General features: G+C 39.2%; 2 protein-coding genes across 6 annotated transcripts in view; one reads left to right on the top strand and one right to left on the bottom strand.

Moving 5' to 3' along the window:
- Positions 1-27,023, top strand: part of RAB37 (RAB37, member RAS oncogene family) — an 83,493-nt gene that overhangs the window by 12,011 nt on the left and 44,459 nt on the right. The gene's annotated exons all lie outside the window — the stretch shown is intronic.
- Positions 2,170-25,056, bottom strand: CD300LF (CD300 molecule like family member f). Of its 4 annotated transcripts, XM_087924895.1 has the most exons (9): positions 24,811-25,056; positions 12,941-13,273; positions 9,639-9,726; positions 8,769-8,831; positions 7,487-7,587; positions 6,500-6,534; positions 4,826-4,903; positions 4,008-4,155; positions 2,170-2,793 (listed from the first exon to the last, which is right to left on the bottom strand). In XM_087924895.1, exons 1-9 carry the CDS (start codon positions 24,866-24,868, stop codon positions 2,786-2,788), a joined length of 912 nt encoding a protein of 303 aa, XP_087781021.1. In that variant the 5' UTR covers positions 24,869-25,056; the 3' UTR covers positions 2,170-2,785. The 4 variants fall into 4 exon arrangements, with proteins under 4 accessions (XP_087781021.1, XP_087781023.1, XP_087781022.1 ...); XM_087924897.1 differs by lacking the exon at positions 4,008-4,155; XM_087924896.1 differs by lacking the exon at positions 8,769-8,831.

Here is a 27,023-nt window from a genome sequence, read left to right as displayed (position 1 = left end):
TCAGTACCATTGTAACTTTGAATGGTCACTCCACACAAGCAAAGTACCAGCAAAGGAATGGAAAAAAACTCCAGAGAAGTTCCTGAGACAGGAAGTCTAGTCCTGCCAAAATGTAATAAGGGTTAATGGAGAGGAAGTTTCTGTAAGCAACACCAGAATGCTTCCTTCCTGCCTTCCTTACAGGATTAGGCCAGTAATTTCTTCTAACAACCGGTTCTCCAAACTGCTTAGAATGTTAACAACCAGTTCTAGTGAATAGGTGAGAACCTGTAGAATCCCACCCCTGGCCCAGTTCCTGTAACTGTTCTTCATATTTTAGCCTCCAGTCCCTTAATCATCTTGGTTGTTCTTCTCTGCACTCTTTCTAGAGTCCCAACATCTTTTTTTATAGTGTGGTGACCCAAACTGGATGCAGTACTCTAGGTGTGGCCTTTCTAAGGCTTTATAGAGTGGCATTAGTGCCTCACCCAAACGTGATTGAATCCCTCTGTTAATGCAATTTAGGATTGCATTGGCTTTTATGGCTGCTGCCACACACCTTTGGCTCATATTTAATTGGTTGCCCACTAAGAGCCCTCTCACAGTTACTCTTATTTAATTGCTTATTGTACCTAATGATTCTTGACTCTTGATTAATGTATCTTTTCTGTTATGTACACTGAAAGCATTTGCACCAAGACAAATTCCTTGTGTGTCAATCACACTTGGCCAACAAAGAATTCTGTTCTGTTCTATTAAAGCCTGGTTTCACCCAGTCTACATGTGTACTTTAGGATTTTCTTGGCTAAGTGCAAGATATCCGAGTTCATACCAATATTAGCCTCGGTGAAAGCATGTGTCTGGGCCAAATTATTAGGTCTATTGGTGACTCAGGCGGAGGTTCTCAACTCTTCTGGAGGAAAACTCTTGCCCTAGGTGTCCCCAGTATTTCTGAAAATTAATGCTGTTGCTTGATGTTTAGGAAATAGAGGTAGTCCTCAACTTAAGACCACAACTGAGCCCAAAATTTCTGTTCTTACATGAGACATTCGTTAAGTGAGTTCTGCCCCATTTTTACAACCGTTCTTGCCACAGTTGTTACGTGAATCACTGCAAGTGATAAATTAGTAACCTGGTTGTTAAATGAATCTGATTTCCCCATTGACTTGGATTGCCAGAGGTCACAAAAAGTAATCACATAACCTTGGGATACTGCAAAGGTCAGTGCCAAGCATCTGAATTTTGACCACATGACCATGGGGATGCTGCAAAGGTCATAACTGTGAAAAACAGTCCTAAGTCACTTTTTTTAGTGTCGTAACTTTGGATGGTCACTAAATGAACTAAAATAAGTTGAGGACTAGCTGTATAGTATTAAAAGCCTTTTTCCTGCCATAGTAATTTTTTAAGGGAATTGTGCTGCAAAAAACCCAGTATAAAGCAAGTAAAGCTGTATAATAAACCATATAATGTAATTGTAACAGTATAATCACTGTAAATTATAACAAACAATAATGGCTGTCTGCGGAATCCTGGGAGTTGAAGTCCACACATCTTAAATTCATTGAGATTGACCAAGACTGCTCTAAACTGCTAAACCAGGGGTGTCAAACTGATGGCCCATGGGCCATATGTGTCACGTGCAGGCCATGCCCACCCCAACTCTGTGAATGGGAAAAATGTCGCAAATCATCATGTGACAGCAATGTGATGCAGCGAGTTTGACATCCATGTGCTAAACGCTAAAGGCCTTCTGGAAAAGTCAGATTCAAACTCTTCTTCAGAAAGCTGTAGAATCTCATGCCCTCACATTCCCAGCCTTCTCATTCCGGTTCCAGGCTCTCTACCTCTTTAAGTGTCTTGGATTATTTCTTCTCATGGGAATTTCATTCCCTTTCCTCTTTATGATAACCCAGGCCCTCTTGTCTTCTCACCTTGGGGAAGCTTTCTGGTGCCTGTTTCCAAGAGCCAGTCCCTTTCTGTTTGGGAAAAGGCTGGGAATTTCTTTTGGGGATTGCTCCTCACAGGACATTTAAGCTTTCTGGGCCAAAAGACCCACTAACTTCCTACACACCATTTTACAGCTTTTGGTGCAGACATTTTACATTATAGCACATATCCTCTTGGTTATTTGGGAGGAACTCAAAAATCAGCTGAAATGAGAACAAGAACCAAACACAGCAGAACCAGTAGAGGAAATCTATACCTTTTATTTCCTTCTGCTACAACTGATGATGAAAAAAAAAAAAAACTAAGCAAGGAGGTTTACCTGCCAGGTTACTCAGATACTAACCTTTACCTGCAGAATCGCTTAGGTACACTGCTGGATTTAAATAGTCCATGTGCTTGAATGAATCCTGAGGCTATTGGCAAGATTGTCCTAAGGGAGGAGCAAATCCAGGGGATTTTCAAAGTGTTGAATGACGAAACATATCACACAAAACAATGGGTGGCTTGGCTGGGGAATGATAGATGCTGTAGTCCAGGAGGACAGTTTTTAGATACTTTGGCTTAACACAGAAGTTGCTGAAGATGGCTCTGGAGTGCCATTCCACTTAGGTCAAGAGGATGGTCTTTATTTTATCGCATCTCTGCAGTAATGTAAGTGATGCAGAAGAGTTGTGCTCATCTATCAGAGCAGCTGGAACAGGAGGATGGAGGAGGTTCTGAATCCTTCTTTTTCAGTTCATATAATGAGATCTTCTCAGGAGTGGCTTGATGGTCGTCTTCTCACACATTAGCGTAGATAGATTGGTCATTTAAGGTAGAAAACCTGAAGGACGCATAATCAACCTTTCCTGTGTTTTCAGAAGCCTAGAAGGTTAACATATAGCACATGTTACTAGTTACGAGAGTGATCAGAAATATTTGAAAAGAAAAATGCATATTCGTGGTTTGCCAGCAGGATTTTTTTCTTAACTATGGTTGACCAGGTTAAGGCAAGCGGCTAAGGATTTATATATCAACCATAGTGGCTAGATTCATACCAAACATAATGTCATCAATTATGCAGCTACACTTCAGATTAATAGCTTCCATAAATCCAGTCATACACACATGTTCTATAAGATTTTATATTTTAATGTTTTCACTGTGTTAGATAGTGAGGGCAGTTCTTCCAGAATAGGGTTTCTTCTTCCAATTGTACATTCAGAAGTCATGACTCTAAGCCTCCTGACTCCATCACACTGCCGTTATATTTTGTACGTATTCAAGGAAGCTACTTGCGATCAAGTCCTAGCAACAGTGGGACCTTTTTCTCTGAGAATGCCTCCATGCCAGGCCTTTCCACAGTTTTAATTTCTAGGTCATTGGACATGTTCAAGTCCATTTATTTTTGTCTCAAGAATAGTGAACTTCAAAACCACAGTAAAACAGTTCTCTATTATTGAAATGCTGTGGTCTATGGAGCTTTTGAACTACGTATCTATTTCTCCCATAGGCAAGACATCTCCCTCACAGTGTCTCCTGGCTTCAGGTCTTTCAAGTAAATTTGGAATTTTGAAAAAAAATATTATGGGCAGTTTCCAAAATACCTGCCATAACTGGTGTTGATATTGTCAGTCAGAAAGGCCCATCTACCAGGAAATAATCTGATGAAGTTGCTCTCATGCCAGCCTCACAGTAACTTCGCCTTGTTTTCTGAGTAGGTGAGCTCAAGTCCAAATAAAGCACCATATGAGGTATTTGAAGGCAAAATGGTGCTCAGAGGCTCTATGTTGGAGATTCAAATGATGAACAGGAAAGCATGGAATGGTCAGAACTGCCAAACTCTGATGAAACTGCATTCAATTTACATAATTTGCACATCATGTCATGTCCACCTAGTAATTTGAAATGCAAATGCGAGTAGATAAGTAGGTACCACTTTGATGGGAAGGTAACAGCATTCCATGTGCCTCAGCAAATAGTCATGCTGGTCACATGACCACTGAAAATGTCTTCGGACACTGCTGGCTCCCTCAGCCAAGAAACAGAGATGAGGATCTCCCCATAGAATCGGATACGACGGAGCAGGGATCCTTTACCTATTAGTAGCATCCTAGAAAATCTAGATACCAGCCAATTGTGGTGCAGAGATTCACTTTTAAGAAGTTCTCCCCTAGGGAGCTTTTTGAAACCTCTGCAAAAGGAAAGGCATGGGGAACATCTTTCAACCGATCTTCCCAATTCTTGCTGTAACCGAAGAAAGAGGAAAGAAAAACAAATAAGATGATTGGAATATTCCATTTTACAACGCCTTTAGGGTAATAGGGGGAAATTCCAATAGTAGGACAATATTGTGGTTTGAGAGTCACATGGATACAACTTTAAGGTAATCCAGAATTACAGAATTAATGGCCTGTAATATTTTATCTACTTTTACATTTAGTCAAAGGAAGGTTGACTTTTGATGTTTCGTATGTGCTTTAAACTCTCTAAACATTTTGTAGACCTGGAACAATTAAGACTGATTTTGCATTCCGTATACAGGTACGACTATTGAGAGGCCGAAAACTATGAGTTGGAATTGGTTGCAAGTGGTTGGGTGAAAGTTTCCCAGGCTTCTTTCCCAAGATGAATTCACCAATCATTTTGGTTTTATTTTTATTTTATTTTTATTTTTTTGGGGGGGGGATCACAGCTAATTACTTACTGATGTACCAAATATATATATTGATCTTTAAGATAAACACAGTTGCAAATGTAATAGATAACAGATAACAGATAAGAGTTGGAAGGGACCTTATAGGTCATCTAGTCCAACCTCCCGCCCAAGCGGGAGACCCTACACCATTTCTGACATTATGAGATAAGAAGTATTAAAAGCATTAACAAAGTTGAATAGTTGAATCATGAAAAGCACCTGAGACTTAGAAGCAAAAGACCGAGTTGGTATCACAGTTGTATATGCCACTTCTGTGCCATCAGATGAAGGAGAAATCTAAATTAAAGGAAAACATGCTGCTATTTAATTTGGTTTGCCTGGTACTTCTCTTACTTTCACAGTTACCTTCACATCATTAGGCTGACATTACCTTCCCTGGCTATATAACAGGATGATATCACAATCATATCATAATAAATGCTGTTTCATTTGGCATTATTTTTTCCCTGCATTTATATTATGTTTGTTCTGTAATATATTCTTTTTTGGTAGGTCAGGGTACCATCCTGTAGCACTTCTTGAATACAATTGCGTGTGTTCCATAGAGTTAAATGGCATTACCTCCATAGGGAATTAAGATTATGTAAATGATTGATTTTAGTGATGGCCTTGAAGACAGGAGGCACAAAAGGCCAATCAGAAGTATCCTCCAAAGGAATTCAAACTCCACTGGCGGGAATGCCTGGTTTTTTTTTGGGGGTTGGATAAGCCTGAATTCCTAATCACAGAAAAGCTTCTAAGACCAACTGCACTGAATTCCGATTCACTGTTGGAAACCGATGGCTGAATGTGTAGAAGTGTTGTGTTTGGTAGATGAAATATCATCTCATTTCCACATGAGATATAACAACTCAGGATACCCATGTAGGAATGAAAAAGAACCAAGACATAATATACAGGCACACACAGGCCACCGTGAAAGGAAGGAGTTTTCTTGAGGATGCTGTTTAGTTGTATGACTCTTAAATAATGCATATCTCTTTATTTTGAACTGAGAGCCTTGAGAATTATTTCTCCCTTCAATGATTATTTTAAAAAGTCTGATAGTCAAACAATTTTACCTGATCTTCAAATACTGGGAAATGTCAGGGAAATGTAGACATTGAGGCCCAAGGCTGTAAATAGTCCTTTATGACTCAGAAGGGAATCCAAGATGTATTGATAAATCCCTATTCATGAACTTATCTTTTCTTATTTTGTAACTGTGCCCTGACACTCAGGTTTGTGACTCTGAAAATGCTGAAAAGGTTTAAGAGAGGCTTTGTCATCATGGAACATGACCCAAAGACCTAGCAATTTCCTTCCTCAGAAGAATTTAAGTTTCTAGATACCTAATCTCTTCCATCGTCTTAGAAGTAACTTGAATTATTCTTCTCAAGCCTTCCAGATGTATTTAGCCAAAAATACCCACACTTATCCGCCAACGTAGCCATGCTACTGAGAATTCTGGGAGCTTGAGTTCCAGAAAATTTTATTTTTATTTTTAAAAATTTTATTTTTTATTTTTCTTATATGTATCCATTTCATGGATTCATAACTATGTTTATACGTATACCTGTTATCTTATTATTGCTTGACAAAATAAAATAAATAAATAAAAATCTGAAATGCATTCGTTTGGAAAATGCTGAATCAACAGACACCTCAGTCCTTTCCAACTTATTATTTGACGAAATGGTTCAGACATGGTTTCTGGTGTCACTGATCCAGCTATGTACACTGGATAAGCTGGAATGTCTTATATCAATTTTATGAGTTGGGCCATGACTTTAAAAAGTGATCCTCCATAAATATGTTCCAGGTCATCTCCTGTCTTCTTACTAAAGTCAATGCACTTGGATGAACGCCTGCAAAATTTTGGAAATTGTTTACCGTAGATGGAAGGAGATCCTTAGAGTTTTTGGTAGCTGGGGAAAAAACACACAATAAAAGAGCATTAGGGCATTGCTGCAACATTCAAAGCAGCAGCTTTGAAAAAAAAAGTTATCATATGGTTATCATTTCCTTCCTTTGCCCAAGTGAATTTTTATGACCTAACCAACTTTTTTTAAATTAGATTTTTCTCCCGGGAAATTATATTTTTTTCAAATTATGGAATAAGGCAGTTACTCAGAGTCCTGGTTTTCTATAATTAGAAACAAAGATCAGAAAAACAATTCCTTAATCCATTCACTCAAATTCATAAAAGATGTGAAGGATTTTAAAGATAAATATTGTGAAGAAACCAGAACTCTTTTATTGGGATGTATGGACAAGGAATTAGAAAAGATTCACGGCAGATTGATTTTGTATATGGCAACTGCAGCAAGGTTATTGTATGTTCAGTGATGACAGAACAGTGAAATTTCTCACAGTGGAGGGATGGATAGCGAAAATGTCAGAATTTGCTGACATGGCAAAGTCGATCTATTTGGTCAGAGAAAAAAATACTTTTCTGAATGTCTGGAAACCTTATATGGACTTTTTGCTGAAAACAAACAAAAATGATATGATAGTTTATGGATTAAAAGATATGGATTAAAGGAGAGGTTTGTATAACATCTAAGAAGAAGGATTTATAAGATTATAATTATCTATGGAAGAGAAGGTTGAAATCATTGTATTTAGTAACTTAAGTGTCGTTTCTTTCTTTTTTCTTGCACTTTTTTATTTCCTTTCTTTTTAAAAAGATAAATCTTTATGTAAAATCCTTTTTAATAAAAGTTTTATTTAAGTTTTCACAAAACATACAAATACAGATAAAAATCCTTAATAATGTAATTTTTTAAAAAATATGTCTCCCCAGACACCAAACATAGTTCACTCCTGATTTAAGGAACGAAACAATCAAGATGCAAATGCTTTTAGCAAATTACTCACCTTTTTTCTTCCTTAGCTTCCACATCAACAGTGTAGTTCCACCTAAAATTAGCACCAGTAACCCAAGAACCACGGGTAGCAGGATTATGAGGTCAGGTTCTCTGGTGGGACAGATAACAGAAAATCAGTGAGATCGCTGGACTATACTAGTATTCCCTTCTGGTTGTTTACCATATAGCACTAGGTGTTATTCAAATGAATAAACTAGATTCATTCAAATTGGATGGCACTGGGAACTTCTATCTTGGAGCAATCCTCCACGGAAGGATTATACGGAGATTTTCTACAGGTGAAGTCTCTTAATTCTAAAGAGAAATGTTCATTTTTGTCCCTCCTTCCACAGGTGTACTAAGAGTTAATTCCTTGGTGTGAAAAATCCATATAGGCTTTATTTCTAATCCTTACACAGCCACTTTTTTTTGCCCTGCAGATGTCCTTCATATAGAGGGACAATTTAAAATAAGGGGACGGACGGACTTATTCACAAATGTTGGAAAGAAGTTCAGTATGAAAAAATCCATATGTACTACTTAGTGCTACCATCATTTTTTTGTACAGGCTGGATCTAGTCACAGACCACAAATCTCAAACATGTTGGAAACCACAAGCAGAAGTCATGTCTTATATGTTAGAACAGGACAGCAACCACTTTCTGAGGGCAGACACCAATATCTGCCTTTCTTAACCTCCCTCCAATTGCAAAATTGAACTCTGTTTTCCTGCCAGTTTATAAATAATCTGTTTCTCCTATGATGCTTTGAGTTCTCTATTTTGATTCCACTAACCCTAGAAAGTCACAGGGACCAAAATACTTGAGCAATAGTTTGATATCTAAAAGCTTTTTCACCTGTTGCTAAAAGCATGCAGTAGCTAAAAGCTTTTTGCCTCCTGGACAGCGCGGGCAAGCAGGAAACAATGGGAAATGGCGGGAAACTGCGGGGGCCAATGGCCTACCTCCTGAACAGTGCAGGCAAGCAGGGAATGGTGCGGGCGAAGGAAAGGCCACACACAGCTGAGTGCATTTGGCAGGATGAGGCGCAGCACAATGGGGCTGTTTTTTTCACCACCGACGGAACCACCGATTGCAATGTAGAAACAGGAAATGGGTGACTAGCACGAGGGAAGGAGGAGGAGGAGGGAGAAGAGAGGGAAAGCAGCCACCTCCTTACCTTGCGCCACCCGCTCCATTGCCTGTTTTGCCATTGCAGCCCCGCGCCATGGAGCTTTCCCCACTCACCACCACCCAGATGCCCTTGCTTCTCCCAAATATTTTTTTGCCTACCTGATGTTCAGCTTCGTCACATTTCTTGCCGTTGTGTGCAGGGTAACAAAAGTGTGTGGGGGGCTAAAAAAAAAAATCACTCAATCGAGCAGCGAGCGGACAGACAGGGTAAAAAGGTGGGTGGTGGTAGGGCCAGCCAGAGGTGGTGTTTGCCGGTTCTCTGAACTACTCAAAATTTCCACTATTGGTATACCAGAACCTATCTGAACTGGCTGAATACCACCTCTGGTAGGGGCATCTGAAATGATAAGTAAGTAAATATGCCCTTAGATTAGGCTTTCCCAATTTCCCTCCCATTTTTGAGGAGATATAGACAGAGTCCAGGGAAGGTGTAAAGTACATTCTTATAGTAAATACAGCTTTCCCTAGATTTAATTATATAGTTTTCACATTTGTCTTTATTTTGGTGTTTGGATTTTTAGGGAAGGTGTGAACTTTAAGATTAGACTATAGGGCAGGGGTGTCAAACTGAAGGCCTGGGGGACAGATTCTGGAAGCCCTGGAAACAGCAAAGGACTGGCCCACAGTGCCTCTGCCAGTGAAAATGGAGCTTGGAAGGGCTGCAGGCAGAGGGCTGCAGGAAGCCATCACAGCTGAAAATGGAGCTCAGGAGCCCGTTTTCGCTGGCAGGGTGCTCGGGCCACCACAGGAGCCCCCAACATGAGTGACATCAAGCTGGCCACACTGACCTTGGCCATGTCCCCCCGGGGCCCCCCAGGGTCAAACACAACCTTGATGAGGCCCTCAATAAAATCAAGTTTGATACCCCTGCTCGAAGGAGATGTGATGGTGAAAAGTTTAAGACTGCCTGCCTTATATCCTTAAGTTTGGACAATTCCTGTCACTTGCTCTATTTATATCTAAACTTACCTATTTGGACTTGTCCCTGTAGTTTCAATAGGGAAGGCTGAGGTGGTGGAAAAATACTCCGTTGTTATAATACTGGTAGTTGGTAGCTCTAAAAAAAGAAATTAAAAAAGTACAAACCCATAATTTTCTAACCTATGCTTGCATGGTCTTAAAATTATACCAAGAATGTATACTGACAATGATGAACCTGTCACTGTTGGGAAAAATTCCAAGCTTCAGAAATAAGGAGTAACTTTCCACTGGGAGGTTCTGTTCCATTCAAGTTGGCTACAAGTATTAGGTGAACACAAAACTGATATTTCAGGATGACCTATTAATGCCTGGGGGAGGGGGAACAATTTGACAATGAAATGTTCAACAGACTTGCTTGCTTCTACCTGGCTCCTGGAAATACTGGTATGGAATGATGGAACTTATAACATTTGTTGGCAATCGTCCCATCCCGATCTGATCTAAGGCGTCTGTGTACTGTGGCAGAGGGTAGCAATTCCTCCAACTTTGGAAACAACCTCATGAAGGAGATTAAATAAACCTGCAAATATAAACATCAGTGTGCCAGGAGGTCTGTAGTTTGTGTTCCTGTGGAAAGGCATCTTTTTGTTATAGTGTTATACCAAGAATATTGGGAGAGAGGGAACTGAATCCATTTTCTTCCCTTGTTAAAATGCTTTGCTTCTTCCTTCAATTTTCAATGTGGCTCTTAAACTTTTAAACCTTTCTATTTAAAAAAAAAATTAAGGAGGGCAGCAAAAGAGTTTTTGTTTGTTTGTATGGGTTATATTTATCAATATTTACAGAATTTAAATTAAAATGGATGCATTTGCCGCCATTACCACTTCTCACAAGTGTTTGATGGGAATTAAATGTTGTATTATTTTTTTTAACATTGCCTGGCAAATTATTTCAATTTGCACAGCCCTGAGAGGGTCTTGAGGGATCCCCAGGGATGCTGGGACCAGACTTTGAGAAAAACCAGCTAACACCACAAACTCTTAGGATGACAGCCATGAACTCCTGAGCTGCCTCTGCTCCTGGGCCCAGGGAAAGAAGATAGATGTTCCTCAGCACCATAAGCCCTGGGAATTCTATTGTCAACAGCACCAAAGCAGCTTGGGCAGGAAGCCATAATATAGCAGCCAACTCATCTGATTCTTAGAACCAAACCACAAATAGGTCTCACACTTGGTTCTCGGCAAGGTAGCAATTCCAAGTAGGTACCAGAGCATGGACTTGATCCAATGGAAAGCAACAGCCTCAACTGATTAGTGCAGCACAGAGGTTGAACAGTCTGTTGAACTGGAGTCAGTATGTAAAGCTGCATGCATTGGAAAAGGCCACTCCTGCACCCATTAGTTTTGGTGTGGAGGATGTATGTGTCTGCCCACAGGTTCTACATGTGCAAACCACATATAATGTTTTGGAATCTTTCAAGATGCCTACTGCATTAATAAACAAGTAAGCAAACAAATAGAATAGTGATAGAATGTAACCCCAGAATCTCAATTACTCTAAAAAGAAAGATTTATGCTGTCTTTCCTAGTAATAACTCTCTGCAATGAGGAAGAAATATTTAACTAAAAGCAAGGGGGAGCTTGGGTATTGTGAATAGAAGAAATTATGTAGTAGAGAAACCTAAGCGTGTGGCTTTCACTTTTTCAGGCTATGCAAACTTTATAATACAGTAATTCCCGTACCTAGTAATCCAAGAGATCAGAAGAGAACTGGAGTTCAAATATAGGGCCAAGGCAGAGCATATGCCAGCCCTGAAGGACTCCAGTTTACTACTGATGCTTTACATTTCCCTGGCAACAATCAATTCTCTCCTTCTGTTCCTGCTGCCAGCAAGCTCTGTGATGGAAACCAAGGTTCTCATCAATCAGATTTCAGAGGGGCAAAAGCTCCCCCCCCCACAGGAATGCTGCTGGACACAAGAGATTTGATCTATATTACTCCTAATCCACCACCTGGCACTGCCTGCCATTAAAAAAAACTGTTTGGTTCTTCTCTTCCTATATAATTTTCTTTGACTAATACCAGGTGTGTGATCAAATATTTATTCTTTCTCAACCAAGAACAATTCTGCATGGCAGATTTAAACAGCTCATCTTCCATGCTAAAACCAACTACGAGTTTAATTTTAAAAAAGCATTGCTGGATTTCAAGCTCTGGTAAAAAGGACAGGCAGGATATTCTGTCTGGATGACAGTGATCACAGCCCCCAATGGGCAGAGTCTCCATCTGTGCTGGGAACAAATCCCTATTTCCTTCTTTTCCACAAGCGGATCTTTGAAGATATGTTCTTTCCATTGGAGGAAGTCCTTTCCTATGAACCCCTGTCCATGAATTGTCTGTTATACTGACCATCTTGAAATCAGGTGCATAAGCAAAAAGCTTCAGGGCTCCTGAGGAGGATGTTGTTTGCTCAGAAAATTTCTAGTGGGGCTAGAAAGAAAAACTAGAAGAACTTGTGTCAATCTTACCCCAGTTCAAGAAAGAGAGAGAGAGAGAGAGAGAGTGAGGGAGGGAGGGAGGGAGGGAGGGAGGGAGGGAGGAAGGAAAATGTTATCCTGAGGGACCGTCTTTTGCTGGTCACATCTACCCAATCAAAACGGGGATGCAGGGAATGCTGTGGGTCCCATCCCTGAGGGAGATACACCTGGTGGGATTCGGAAGAAGGGCCTTCTCTGTGGTGGCTCCCCCTCTCTGGAACATTATTCCCCCAGAGATTAGAATGGCCCCCTCTCTAATACTATTCCGGAAGGCGCTGAAGACCTGGTTCTGTCAGTGAACCTGGGCAACCCAGAGCGGGATGAAGCCCATTGAAGTGTTTGTATGAATGTGTGTTGTCACGGGGACGGGGTAGATGGGGGAGTTATTATTTTACTAATTTTATTATTTTTCTTTTATATTCTTTTTATTTCTTTTATATGGTTTTTATATCCACGTAAGCCACCTTGAGTCACCATGTGTGAGCAGGTGGCAATGTAAATCTTCAAATAAATAAATAAATAAGGAAGGAAGGAAGGAAGGTCCAACATTTCACTTGCTCTGTGAAATTCACTGGTGAATAAAAGAAAAAAGGTCATGGGAAAAGAAATCCCTAAAGCTAATTCAGGAAATGCACCTGAAAGAGTTATGGTGAGTTAGAGAGGCTTTCATCACTGCCTCTCAGCCTCTGTACTGGGTTGCCTTTCTTGAGATGAATATTCAATGTATTTGCCCCTTCCCTCCCCCACTTCACATAATCTCTAACAGGCTTTCATCTTCCTACAGTGCTTGATATATATAAAAAAAACCCTCACCTACGGTTACCGTAATATTTACTTCCCACTTGAAATCTGCAAAGGATTTCTCTATGGCACACCAATAAATGCCAGCATCTTCCATGGTGATATTCTCCATTTTCACTGTGAATTCAAGTTGCGTCTGATTGTCTTTGATAACAGTTCTGCCAACTCTCTTTTCTTCCTCAGTACTGTCAGTCTTAATGACCTCTTCACAGTATTTCCAATCAGAGCCTTTGCACCAGTACTTTACGAAGTTAGAATAATATTTTTCATATCGACACTTTACACACAGCGTCTCGCCAAGCGAAGCCTTCAACATCGAAGGGCCTTCAACCGCAGACGTCAAACCTGCAAAAGAGGAACATCCAACCTCAGGCAAACATACAAGCCATTATCCTCTGTGTAGGTGGAAAAAGTGGTTTTGCAGTACAAGGAACAGGAACAACAACAACAACAAAAAACCTCAAAGAAGAGAAGGGTTCTAAATATTTCTGTCCCATAGAAACATTAGTTTTACTCTGTGGAGTCTTGACTTCCTCTGATGAAAAGATGACATGCAGATTCATTCTCTATTAATAAAACAACTGATTGATAAGTATATTAGAAGACTAAAAGCCAAAAGGTGTTTGTTTGGTATATGGAGATTGTGTGAATTAGCAAAATAAATATAGAAATTATTCTCTCTCTCTCTCTCTCTCTGTACAATTCAAATGAAACTAACATCAGCCTAACTGTGTTTCTCCTCAGCTCCTTCAATATAGCCGTAAAAAGGAGGATACAGTATTTTCATTCCAGTTTATAATTTACCGTAGTCTGAAATCAAATTAACATTCACTGTAATTTGTTAAATTTAAACAATTAGATTCATGAGCTATATTTTGATCTTGACCTTTGCTTGTTTCGAGGAAATGATAATTAAAATTAGCCACTGATTTTGGTTTGGATGTCAAATAAAGCTGGGTTTAATTAAAAAAAGATGCAGAACTTTTCCTTGAGGTTTTATCAGAGAAGGTAGGAGAGGGCCTCTAAGCACATCAACCCAAGGCTAAACGTCTCACAGAACACAGGACTTAATGGGAAACCATCAATACAATTGCCAATTGTATGTTTTGCAAAAGAGATCCCCATCAGTCAGAGAGAGGCCAACTAATCCCTGAAGATCTTTTCTATTCTTTCTTTGAAATCTGACGTCCATGCTGAGCTGCCAAATTGGATGGCATTCTGCTAAAATCAGTAGTAAAGCAGTTTTGACAGCTATTTCATGGGCTAATTTTAATATAAACATGCACGGCTGCTTCATTTAGGTCTGGGGAAATTAGGTGTCCTCCTCTTGACATTTTAATGGGTTGAGTCAAAAGAAATCCCTGATATTGAGACTGGGTAGCTGAAAAAAGAAGGAAACAAAACCAGTTTGTAGAATTTAGTGCAGGATATAATAGTATATTAAAAGGATATTTTAGTATATTAAAAGGATATTTTTACTTCCAACAGTTTATTTAGTAACTATTCGAAGTTACAACGGCATTGAAAAAAGTGACTTATGGCCATTTGTCACCCTTATGACCGTTGCAGCATCTCCACAGTCATCTGACTTGTATTTAGATACTTGACAACTGACTCACACATTTATGACAGTTGCAGTGTCCCATAATCGTTTGATCCCCTTCTGCAACCATCTGGCAAGTAAAGTCCATGGGGAAGCCAGATTCACTTAACAACCATGTTACTAATTTAACAACTGCACTGATTCACTTAACAAAGGTGGCAAGAAAAGTCATAACACAGAACGAAACTCACTTAACAGCTTTCTCATTTTAACAACATAAATTTTGGGCTCAGTTGTAAGTTGGGGACTACCTGAATAGATTATAGCCATCTTTGAAGTTTAATTCAGGATAGAATATCAAAAGAAGAGATACATTTCCAATTGTTTTATAGAAGGAAATTCCCATTGTGAGCAGTAATTTGCATGTTATCCCAATGGGCTTTCGGGGCTGTGAGTACAATCTGAGAGCCGTTTTAGCATTCTGCCCACCAGGTTAGACAAGGCAACACAAGACTCAATAAAGGAGAATATTTGTAGCTCAGGGTTGACATGAGGGGTCCTTGGTGCTCTCTGAGCATGCTTGTTTTCTTGCAGAGGTTTCATCACCCAAACTAGGCAACATCACCAGAGCTAGCGTTGATGAGGTTACTGATGATCAGCACCAATGATGTTACCTAGCTTGGGTGACAAAACACCTGTGAGAAAACAACCAAGCTCAGAGAGCACCAGGGACCAGGGGTGGCATTCAGTAGGTTCTCACCAGTTCTGGACAACTGGTAGTGGAAATTTAGAGTAATTCGGAGAACTGGCAAACTCCACCTCTGACTGGAGATTTTACAGTATCTTTTCCCTGCCAGGCCCACCAAGCCATGCCCACAGAACCGGCAGTAAAAAAAAAAAGAAGAATCCCACCACTGCCAGGGACCGTTCATAGCACAAGGATGCCAGCATCATTCTGCCTACTGTTGTATCCAGTTGGAATTTTCTCTGCTTAGTGACCAGGCCAGTGACTGATTTACCATTAAAGGAGGTTAGTAGAGGACTTTTAATGTACAGGGATTGGTGGATTTCCCTGTCGGTGGGACAAAACTTCCAGTAGCCACTTTCTAAAAGTAGGCTGGGCCTATAGCAACATGAAGGGACATTTTACAATGTTTGATGAAAATGTAAAAAAGCTAAAAATTTTGGACACAAATACATATGTTAATCTGAAAGATTTTCACGGCTAAAGCACTACTGAAACCAGAGACTTCCTTTGGAACTTGTTATTTATATGTTGGAAGAAACTTTTTTATTATTATCTTTGATTTTTGTTGCAAGTCTTTGTTCATTCTGAGCCTTTGCTTTCCTGACTTCGTCTTTTCAGATTCTGGCTAGGCTGATATCCTGCCTTAGTTGTATGTCCTTCTTTCCATTCTTTTGTATTTGTCCTTTTTGTCTTTCAATTTGTCATAGAGATCTTTGTGCAACCATGCTGGTTTCTTCTTGGATTTCTTGTTTTTCTTTCTCAGTGGTAGTGGAACTCAGTGGAACCGTTGTGGTTTGCTGGCAGCAGGTGCAGATGGCTGAGGTGTCAGAGAGCGAGGACTCGGATGAGGATCCTCTGTGTGATGCAGGGATGGGGCCAGGACTATCTGAGTGGAGTGCTGCCCTCGGAGCTTGTGGAGGCTGGCAGCAGTGATGCAGAGGACCGAGGAGCCTGTGCCCAGTGTGCGTGCACGCAGGGCTGCTCAAGGGAAAGAGCAGCTGCAGCAGCATGGGCGACTTGGGAATAAGGCTGCAAGGTGATGGTCCTCCCTTAAGGGATAAAAGCCAGCCCTCAGAGGTGGGATTCTTTGCAGGAAGCAAAGAAGTTCTTGTACTTCAAGTCTTGTGGAAATTCGGACTATCCTGGTTTGTGTTTGGAGACTTTTGGTTTTGATTATCTCCTTGCAATTTAATCTAGTGTTCTTGGCAGCCTTGCACAACCTTGGCAAGGCTTGTTCTTATCTGGGACAATTAGTTTTTAATAGCGTTTTACTGTGAATGAACGGAATTCACAGAGAAGCATTAAAAAAGTTTTGCTTTTATTTCTGTTTGGTGTTTGCTTGCTTTGAACCAGGCTTGGGTCAGAACAGGAACTAATGGACAGCAACCAGAAGAAAGTCATGGGACTTTTTATATGTGATAACTGCAGCGAGACTACTTTATGTTTAAAAGTGGAAAGGTGTGACACTACTCACAATGGAGGAATGGCTGGTGAAGATGATGAGATGGAGATTGCACAAATTAACTTCTTTGATTAGTGAATATATATATATATATATATATATATATATATATATATATATATATATATGTTTGATTGAAACTTCTTATAAACTTTTTTCATGAAAGAAACAAGTGCATTCATAATTTGTGTTTTTAATTATTGGAAAAAACTGGATAACAGAAAAAAATGAGCTCTTTTTGGTAATCATACAGTAAGACTTAATGTTGTAATTTTGCTTATATTTGCTTCAGAAGAAATTGGAAATTTCTTCTTTTTGTGTATTGTTCTCTGTCGTCTGCAATTGCCCCCCCCCCTTTTAAGTTTGGGTTAGTTTTTATGTACTTTGTGAATTTTAATAAAAATAAGATAACAAAAGATATATACACTAAAGTAAGCTGAGCCTGGGGGAGGAACTACATTTTGACACTGGGTATAGGACAACTCACTGTCTCCCCAAAAAGAAAAGCCCTCATCTATAGAATTTGGGTTGGTGATATAACAGTACAACTATCTCACCTGTACTGAATTGTCCCACACGGCAAGTTGCCCAGAGCAAGTCATCTTTCAGCTACTTACTCAGGGTGAATTACCTGGGGTGAGCCAGCCAGAATGAGCTGGTCAGGATGAGCTAGCAGAAGTGGGCCAACAGTAAGGACTCAGTAGCCAAAAGCCAGAGTGACCCAGGGGTGGCAAGCTGACCCATGGGCAGCAATTGTCCCATTCTGCTTGACTTTAGAGGGGCAGGATTATCCATCTTGCCAACCTTTAAATATAAGCATTTTAGCCATTTTGATGTGATCTCCTGTTCCAAAACAGATGACCTAAAAAAGAGGTTGGTGTAGCCCCCTTTGGTTTACAAGGACCACCTTCTCTATTAATGGAAGGTAGATTTGGACCACTCTGAGTAGTTGACCAGGCCCTCTGTAAATCAGATTGTCAAATTGTCAATTCACAGTAGAAATGAATGCCCCAACATGCAATACACTCTGATGGACACTGTAGTGGCCATAAGCCCTCTCTAACTTATGGAGTCAGGACTATTATTACATGGATTTGACAAGCAAGCAGCTCGTTTTACAGAGGCCCTGGTCTAGTCATGGGAAAAGCCAGATGCTACAAAGAGAAGGGAAAAAATTTGTAGTAGCTGCAAGAGGCCTCCATACATGCGACACACAAGTTGTGCATATAGCAGGACTAGCATTGGGAGAAGATAAAATGCTAGCATCTCACTGGATCAGAAAAAAGCAAAATCAGTTAGCCCTAGTTGTGGACTAGGAATAAAGGGATACATTATCCAGATGTGTCCTTCAATAACAGTTAGGGAGGCATCCTTTGGCTGAAATTTTGGAACATTGTGAATGAGCCCTGCGCTTACATTATTTTTATTCCTTATTGTAGTTACTGTAAAGCAAGTGCAGCTATGAATATCCGAAATCACGTTCTTTACAACACACAAGGGCTTCAATCCCATGCACCTTATCAATTAATAAAAAAGCAGCGATTAAACATAATGTTTCCCATTTGTTTTTGCCTTTTGGGGAAGTCACATCAGTAAAAAGCTTCCATGGTTTCTTTATTAGCGACAGAAGCTAAAGCTGTTATGGCCATGATGATCCTAATCAGTGATGTATCTGTCTGAGAATCACACTTTCTTTGCCTCAAGAGGAAGGTTGAAAAGATGGGATGGTTATAGGTATATTTTTAAAACAGGTGAATGTCATTTCTCCTAATAGCTGTGTATGTTATTCCATAAGCCTGTGTAAAGAAGGCATTACGAACTCTTGCTGATCAAATTATGGAGGCTGAAGCCAAACACCCAGGTTTCCTTCCCATCTTTTTAGAAGATTTCAATCAAGCAAATTTAAGGAAAGAGCTCCCAAAATATTTCCAGCATGTAAATTGTCCCACCAGAGGCAAAAATATTTCAGACCACTGCTACACAACAATAAAAGATGCTTATAGGTCTTTACCATGAGCAGCTGTGGGACACTCTGACCACTGCATGATTCACCTTGTACCTGCCTACAGACAAAGTCTTAAAACCATTAAACCAACAATTAAATCAGTGAAGACTTTGTCAGATGAGGCAAAGCTGAAACTTCAGGCTTGCCTGGATTGCACTGATTGGAATGTTTTTGAAGATGCCTCTGCAGACCTAGATGAGCTCACAGATACTGTAACATCAAATGTTAGCTTCTGCGAAGACTTATGTGTACCAAAAAGGAACCTGAAAATATATAGTAACAAGAAACCTTGGTTCACAGCTAAACTTAAGCAGCTACGTCGTTCCAAAAAAAGAAGCTTACAGAAAAGGTGACAGAATGCTATACAACCAGGCCAGAAACATATTAACAAGAGAGATCAGAGCAGCAAAAAGAAGCTACTCTGAAAAGTTAAAGAATCAATTATCAACAAATGAACCAGCAAACATGTGGAAAACCCTTAAAAACATCACTGGCTTCAGCAAACCTCCTTCCCAGGCAGAAGGAAATCAACAACTAGCAGATGAGCTGAATGTGTTTTACTGAAGGTTTGAAAAGAAACAAGTCACCTATCTCCACAACCCCCATCTCAAACACACCAACAACAGCCAAGCCTCCTACAACTGGCCCCAATCCATTGGGCTCACAACCTCTGGTGATCACAGAAAAAGAAGTGCAAGATCTATTACACAGACAAAAGCCAGGAAAATCACCAGGGCCAGACAAGATATCTCCTTCTTGCTTAAAGGTCTGTGCTGACCAATTGGCCCCCATCTTCACCCGAATCTTCAGTAGATCACTAGAGATGTGCTACATTCCTTCCTGCTTCAAACGTTTTATCATCATCCCTGTGCCAAAGAAGCCCTCCACCAAGGAACTAAATGACTATAGACCAGTTGCTCTAACATCTGTAATTATGAAAATCTTTGAAAGGCTTGTGCTGTCCCACCTGAAAACTATCATGAATCCGCTGTTAGATCCCATGCAGTTTGCATACCAAGCAAATAGATCGACAGATGATGCTGTTAACATGGCTCTGCATTACATCCTACAACACCTTGAATCTCCAAATACCTACGCAAGGGTCCACTTTGTAGACTTCAGTTCAGCATTCAATGCCATCATTCCAGACATCTTCTAAGTAAATTAAGCCATCTAGTGGTACCTGAACACACTTGTAAGTGGATCATAAGCTTCCTAACAGACAGGAAGCAGCAGGTGAAGCTAGGCGGAATCACATCCGATATCTATACAATCAGCACAGGGACCCCCCAAGGCTGTGTGCTTTCTCCACTTCTCTTCTCCCTATATACCAAAGACTGCATCTCAAACGATCCATCTGTTAAAATACTGAAGTTTGCTGCTGACACAACAATGATTGGTCTCATTCGAGACAACGATGAATCTGCATACAGACTGGAGGTTATACAACTTGCCTCGTGGTGTAACCAGAACAATCTGGAACTGAACACACTCAAACCATAGAAATGGTGGTAGACTTTAGAAGAAACCCTCCCATACTACCACCGCTTACAGTACTAGACAATACAGGGACTTCTGGTTTGAGCTTCTTCAGCGACAGACCGAAACCTCGTCTCTGCAAGGCTTCAATCCGTGCTCACCACTGGAGCACCCCGAGCCGGCTGGTTTCGGGGCTAAGCTACCCTGTAGAGGTGGTGAAGAGGGGGGAGACTGCCAGCAGGGTTGAGGAGAGCCGCATCTCTCCTCCCCAGCTGGCCATTACTCCCTTTCCTGAAGGCGGTTGCAGCAGTGGTCAGAAATGGCCACCACAAAGAAGAACTCGACCAGAAAAGAATGTGCAAGAGGAAGGTAAGAAGAGAAAGTTTTGGTTGACTGGGTCAAACAGCAAAAGCAACAAATAAGGTACCCTGGAACTGAAACTGTTAAAAAACAATAACATTGTTCCCTAAGAAGATTTTTAAGCTGCGAAGGAGAGAGAAAAGGAAAAAGATTTGGTTTTCTCCTTTTCCTATACTGACAGCTAAGAGACTTAAGCAAGAAATTGGAAAAAAATCCACTTTGACATTAATAGACATTTAATACTGAAAATAAAAAGTCAAAGGGATAATAAATATTTCTGGATAATTAAAAGCTTTTGAAAACAGGAAAGGAGAGAAAAAGAATAAAAGGGTAGGATCTGGAAGGGAGGAGACTGCCTGGAATTAAAAAAGAACTTACAGCAAAATCTCAACAAGACTTCCAAAAGATACATTCTAACTCAAATATCGCAACAAAAGCCCCAGGAAGAGAAAGTCGAAAAAGAAATAAGAAGATATAACTCAGGACTATTTGGATTACTTTATGATTTCTGGATTCTTGGTTATTGTTTTGAATGACCTAAAAATCAATCGCGTGGTTGTTTAAAACTTTTTAAAATGGCTCCACTTTTAGAAGAACTGAAAATGGAACTTAAAAAGTACAAAGAAGATGCACAGGAAGGGAGAGGTTCTTTTGGCTTCGTATTTCAGTTTTTAGAAATGGAGATTTGGAATTATGAGAAACAACTAGAAATGCCTGCAGAACCAGAAGATTGCAACAAAGAAGAAGCCATCTTTAATGAACAAATAATCTTAGATGGGGGAAAAAAAGGAAAGGGGGGAAAGAGAATGGAAGGTTTAAGATTGGGAAAAACAACTCCAAAAAACAATAGAGTGAAAAATAAGTATAAAATCAGAAAGCAACAGAAGAGGGAAATGCAGAAGAGAGAATTAGAAGTAGAGAGACAAGGGAGTAAAAAGGGGAGGGAGAAGATGAGAGGGAAGAAAGAAAGGAAAAGAAGTTATAAAGGACAGAAGCAAAATATAGAGAAACAGGGTCTGTTTAGAGATAATGGGTGAAAACTTAATGGAAAAAGGAATTCTGCAAAGGTACATAAGATAGTATGGTTATATTAGAAGCAGAAATAATTTTAGAAAATATGAAACAATGTATGATTAAAATGTCTGATAAAATAGCTATCGTAATTCAGTGGAATGCTCGTCAATAAATAAATACAACAAAAGGTATATTTAATGATTTATAAAACATATGTGAAGAGAAGGGAAAAATTAATTATGGAGATTATACGTGTTTTTAAAGAAGTATGATATTTAATTGAAAAGAAGTGTTAAAGATGTTATGGTTTTAATGATTATTAATGATAGAACTGAACTGGAATGGAATGAGGGTTTATAGTTACATATATTTACAATCTTTCTTTTTTTTAAAAGATATTTTAATTATAAGATTGTGCCAAGCAGAATTCGATTGGAAGTTATGTATTATATTGAAGGTCATAAACTTAAGGTATATATTGAAGTTTAAATAAGAGTTGAATGGATGTAATTAAAAGATATAAAGGTGTCATACTCCAATTAGTAACTACAGGAGAAAATGTATTTAATGAGAAAAGATAATATGAAATTGAAACAGAACAGACAAAAGTATAAATATAATAATTTGAATTGAGATGAGATAATCAAAATTGAGAAAATTAAAAGAGGGGAAAAACTATATAGAAAATGTAAAATAGTATAAGATATGGAATAGAATACAAAAAGGAGCATGAAATTGAGTTTTGTGTCTGTATAAAGAAGTTCAACCCAGGACCATGCTATTTTCAAAAAAGATGTTTTATTTGTATTTTGTGTGTGAAAACCCAAATAAAACTTTATTTAAAAAAAAATACTAGACAGCACAGTATCAACAGTAGAGACCTTCAAATTTCTAGGTTCTACTATATCACATGACCTAAAATGGACACCTAACCTCAAAAATGTCATCAAAAAAGCACAACAAAGAATGTTCTTTCTGCACCAACTCAGAAAGCTCAAACTGCCCAAGGAGCTGCTGATACAGTTCTACAGAGGAATTATTGAGTCTATCATCTGCACCTCTATAACTGTCTGGTTTGGTTCTGCAACCCAACAGGACAGAGACAGACTTCAGAGGATAATTAGGACTGCAGAAAAAACAATGGCTACCAACCCGCCTTCCATTGGGGACCTGTATACTGCACAAGTCAAAAAGAGGGTGTGAAAGTATTTACAGACCCTTCACATCCCAGACATAAACTGTTTCAACTCCTTCCCTCAAAATGACGCTATAGAGCACTGCACAGTAGAACAACTAGCCATAAGAACAGTTTTTTTCCTGAAAGCCATCACTCTGCTAAACAAATAATTCCCTCAACGCTGTTCAGCTATTTACAAAGTGTACACTACTATTACTGTTAATCTTCTCACCACTCCTTATCACCCATCCCCTCCCACTTGACTGTTTCCTAGTATGATTTGATTGTTGATTGTACCCTATGACTATCATTAAGTGTTGTATGTTATGATTCTTGAAAACTTGGAAATGTACCTTTTCTTTATGTATACTAAGAGTATTTACACCAAGACACATTCCTTGTGTGTACAACCACACTTGGCCAATAAAGTATTCTATTCTATTCTATTCTATTCTATTCTATTCTATTCTATTCTATTCTATTCTATGTTTGAGAGAAAAACCTTCAAAATCACCTTCCACTAGAAATAACAAGAGTAAATATAAAGTATCCTACACAGTAATTTCACCATGGCTTCCTGTGGTACATGTAGCCAACAATTGTGTGACACCATCACAAATGATCACTAAGCATTCCAGACTTTGAATATCTTTGGTTCTTTTCAACCTCAGAACAGAAATGGGACCGACCAAAGCAGAATTTGAGGGGAACAAAGGCTGACCATACATACAGTATCCAGGAAGAGAACTTCTCTCATGAAAGTGCCACAGAAACTAATGTCTCAACTAAGCCAGTAAGCCACATGAAAAGCTATCTTCAAAATGCTCCCGAATACTACTTTGAAAATATTTAAATTGTTTTTGTTTTATTCAATCTCCCAGATCTTGCAATTTCTTATGCTTTTTCCCTAACCCACCCTGAACTACAGTTGTATGTGATCTGGTTTAATCCAAACTATATTACTCCTTGGAAATAGCTGCCAATAAGAAATAAAACAAAATATTTCTCCTAAAATGAAGTTCTTCTAACATTTATCCGTTATATATCCACATTTAATGACTGTTTATTGATATTGCTCCTAGTACATTAAGGAAGGAAAGAAAATATTCACATTGTACTACAGAAATGAAATATTTTGGGATGGAATTTTACACCACTCTGTAAAGTTACAAAAATATAATAAATAAATGCAAGCTATGGAAGCAATGCAAAAAAAAAAAAAGTTAACTGGAATCTTCAATTAACTCAATAATAGTAACTGTGAGAGGGATCCTAGAGTCCTAATGGACAATCACTTATATATGAGCCAGCAGGGTGCTTCAGTTGCCAAAAAAAGCCAAGGCAGATCTAGGTTGCATTAACAAAAGGATAAAATCAAGATCACATGAAATGTTAATATTACTTTATAATACCTTGGTATGTCTGCACTTGGAATATTATATCTAGTTTTGGTTGCCCTGATATAAAAAAAAGATGTTGAGACTCTAGAAAAAGTGCAGAGAAGACGAAGACAATTAAGAGGCTGGAAGTTACAGCATATGAACAACTGTTGCAAGAATTATGTCTAGTTTAACGAAAAGAAAGACATGATAGCAGTGTTCCAATATCTAAGGGAGTGCCACAGAGATGTGGGGGTAAACCTATTCTCCAAAGCACCCAAAGAAAGAACAAGAAGCAATGGATGGAAAGTAATCAAGGAGAGAACCAACCCAGAACTAAGGATAAATTTCCGGACAGAACAATTAATCAGTGGAACATTTTGCTTCCAGAAGTTGTGGATGCTCCAATACTGGAAGTTTTGTTTTTTTTTAGCAGCAATTGGACAACCATTTTTCTGAAATGGTATAGTCTCCTGCTTGAGCAGGGGTTTGGACTAGAAGACCTCCAAAGTCCCTTCCAACTCTCTTATTCTGTTAGCTTCTTCTTCTTTAGACTAGAAAACACTCACCTGTTACATTTTACCACTATTAACTCATAAAACTCCTCCTTTTTATGACTTTAATGCCTCAGATTCTAGGAATTTGCTGAGATATCTAGATCCAACTATCCCTTCCTGTTATGATCCCCTAGTGTAAACTAATATAAATCCCTCACCTTTTAGGAAGAGATCAGAAAAGAGGAACAGTCCCAGGGTCAGGTGCTGCTGTAGCATGCTGTCCTTCACTGCACACTCGCATTCTCCTTTAACTTCTACCTGTTGGTTTGACTGCCACCAAAAATCTCTTTAGAAAAGCATTTCCCCCTTCTATCATTTGCATAGCACATACTTGAAATCAAATTGAAACACCATTACTTCTGCTTTTTCCACTCAGTTATGAAAATTCTTCTTGCTCATGATGAAGAAAGAGGAAGCAGAAGTCCACCACCAATAATTTACAAGTCCAGTTTTTCAAGCATCTTGTCTGAATATGACAGGAAGGAAATAGGGGGATCTAAAATAAGAAGAGTCTGCAGTTTACCATGTGCATTAACTTGCAATCCTTCAAATAAGTACAGAAGGCCTGAGGACTTCAGCTTCCATGTAGGTACGGTAGAGGCAAATACTATAAGTGTGCTGGAAATAAACACGTTTTATTGGCAAAAAGGAGCAGAATGAGTAACATCCTTGGTGATGAACAACAGATTTTCTACAAATTTGTTGAGAAAGTCTCTCATATCCAAGTCCACTCAAAGCCACCCTCACAAACAATCTCCACAATTTAGAATACTTTATTGGCCAAGTGTGGTTGGACACACAAGGAATTTGTCTTGGTATAAATGCTTTCAGTGTACATAAAAGAAAAGATACATTCGTTAAGAATCAAGAATCATAACGTACAACACTTAATGATAGTCATAGGGTACAATCAGCAATCAAATCATACTAGAAAACAGTCAATATAAATTGTAAGGATACAAGCGACAAAGTTACAGTCCTACTGTCAGCTGTTCTTCCGAGGTTGAGGGGGTGAACAATAAGATAGCAACTCACTCGCGTAGCTTCAGTGAAGTTTTTTATTCGTCTCCCACACCAGAACAACAGGTAACAGCGATCAAATTATGTTTAAAGTCAGCTCTGGGTTTCGTTGCAACCCAGAGTTGTATTTATACTGTTATTTTTGATAACAACATAATTACTATAACCACCTTCCGGCCGCCTTCACTGCCTCACATCCGGCATCCTTTAATTAAGGAAACATGGTAACTGCACCTTTCCCCTGCTCGATGAGTCCATGTTACCCCCATTTGTCTCGTATCATTATTACAACACCACCCCTTGACATCCAGCCATGAATCATTATTATTGCACCACTCCTTGTCAGGAAGCCGATGTCAGTTATTTGAAGAATATTCATCATAACGTCCATCTGTTAACACAAGGCAAGTAAAAGACTATGGTCATATCACATCCTGGCTGTCTTGGCTCCAGTCCATTCTTTATTGGAGTCGTGATACCTACAATCACAAGTGGGAGGGGATGGATGATAATGAGTGATGAGAAGATTAACAGTGAAAGTAGTGCACACTTTGTAAATAGTTGAACAGTGTTGAGGGAATTATTTGTTTAGCAGAGTGATGGCTTTCAGGAAAAATCTTTTCTGGTGTACAGTGCTCTATAGCATCGTTTTGAGGGAAGGAGTTGAAACAGTTTATGTCTGGGATGTGAGGGGTCTGTAAATATTTTCACAGCCCTCTTTTACAAGGGCAAAAATTCAGCAGCACTCAAAAGGAACTGCTTTTTTTAAAAAAAAAAAACTATTCAGATTAGCCTGCAACACACTGGAATTAAGATAAGATAAGATAAATTTATTGTCATTGTACTCAGAAACCTGAGAACAACGAAATAAGGTGCTCTTCCACAACATACAACTGAACAACACCAAAAGACATATACAAATAACAATGTAAAACAAATTAAAACAATAACAGTTAAAAACTGTACAACCAGGATATATATATGTTAAGACCACCAGATTCATAACTCTGCATTTAACCTGATCACAGCACTTGGGTAAAAGCTATGTTTAAATCTACTTGTCCTGGCTTTCAGCACTCTATATCGTCTTCCTGATGGTAGGATCTCAAACAACGAGAGGCCTGGATGCGAAGATCTTCTGTATCTTCCTTCTACATCCCATGTTATACAAATCCTCCAATGAGGGAAGAGGACATCTGCTGATCTTTTGTGCCCTTTTTTCCGCCTCTGTACAACTCCTAAACCACACACAGAGGCAATAAGATAAAATGCTCTCTATAGAGCTTCGATAAAAGGCAACCAACAAACTCTCTGGCAGTTGTTGTGATCTTAAAAGTTTTAAAAAATACAG

Source organism: Pseudonaja textilis, chromosome 2 (genome assembly GCF_049901715.1).
Source record: "Pseudonaja textilis isolate UNSWEBS1 chromosome 2, rPseTex1.2, whole genome shotgun sequence".
Taxonomy (NCBI): domain Eukaryota; kingdom Metazoa; phylum Chordata; class Lepidosauria; order Squamata; family Elapidae; genus Pseudonaja; species Pseudonaja textilis.
This window is presented reverse-complemented; position numbering and strand designations above follow the sequence as displayed.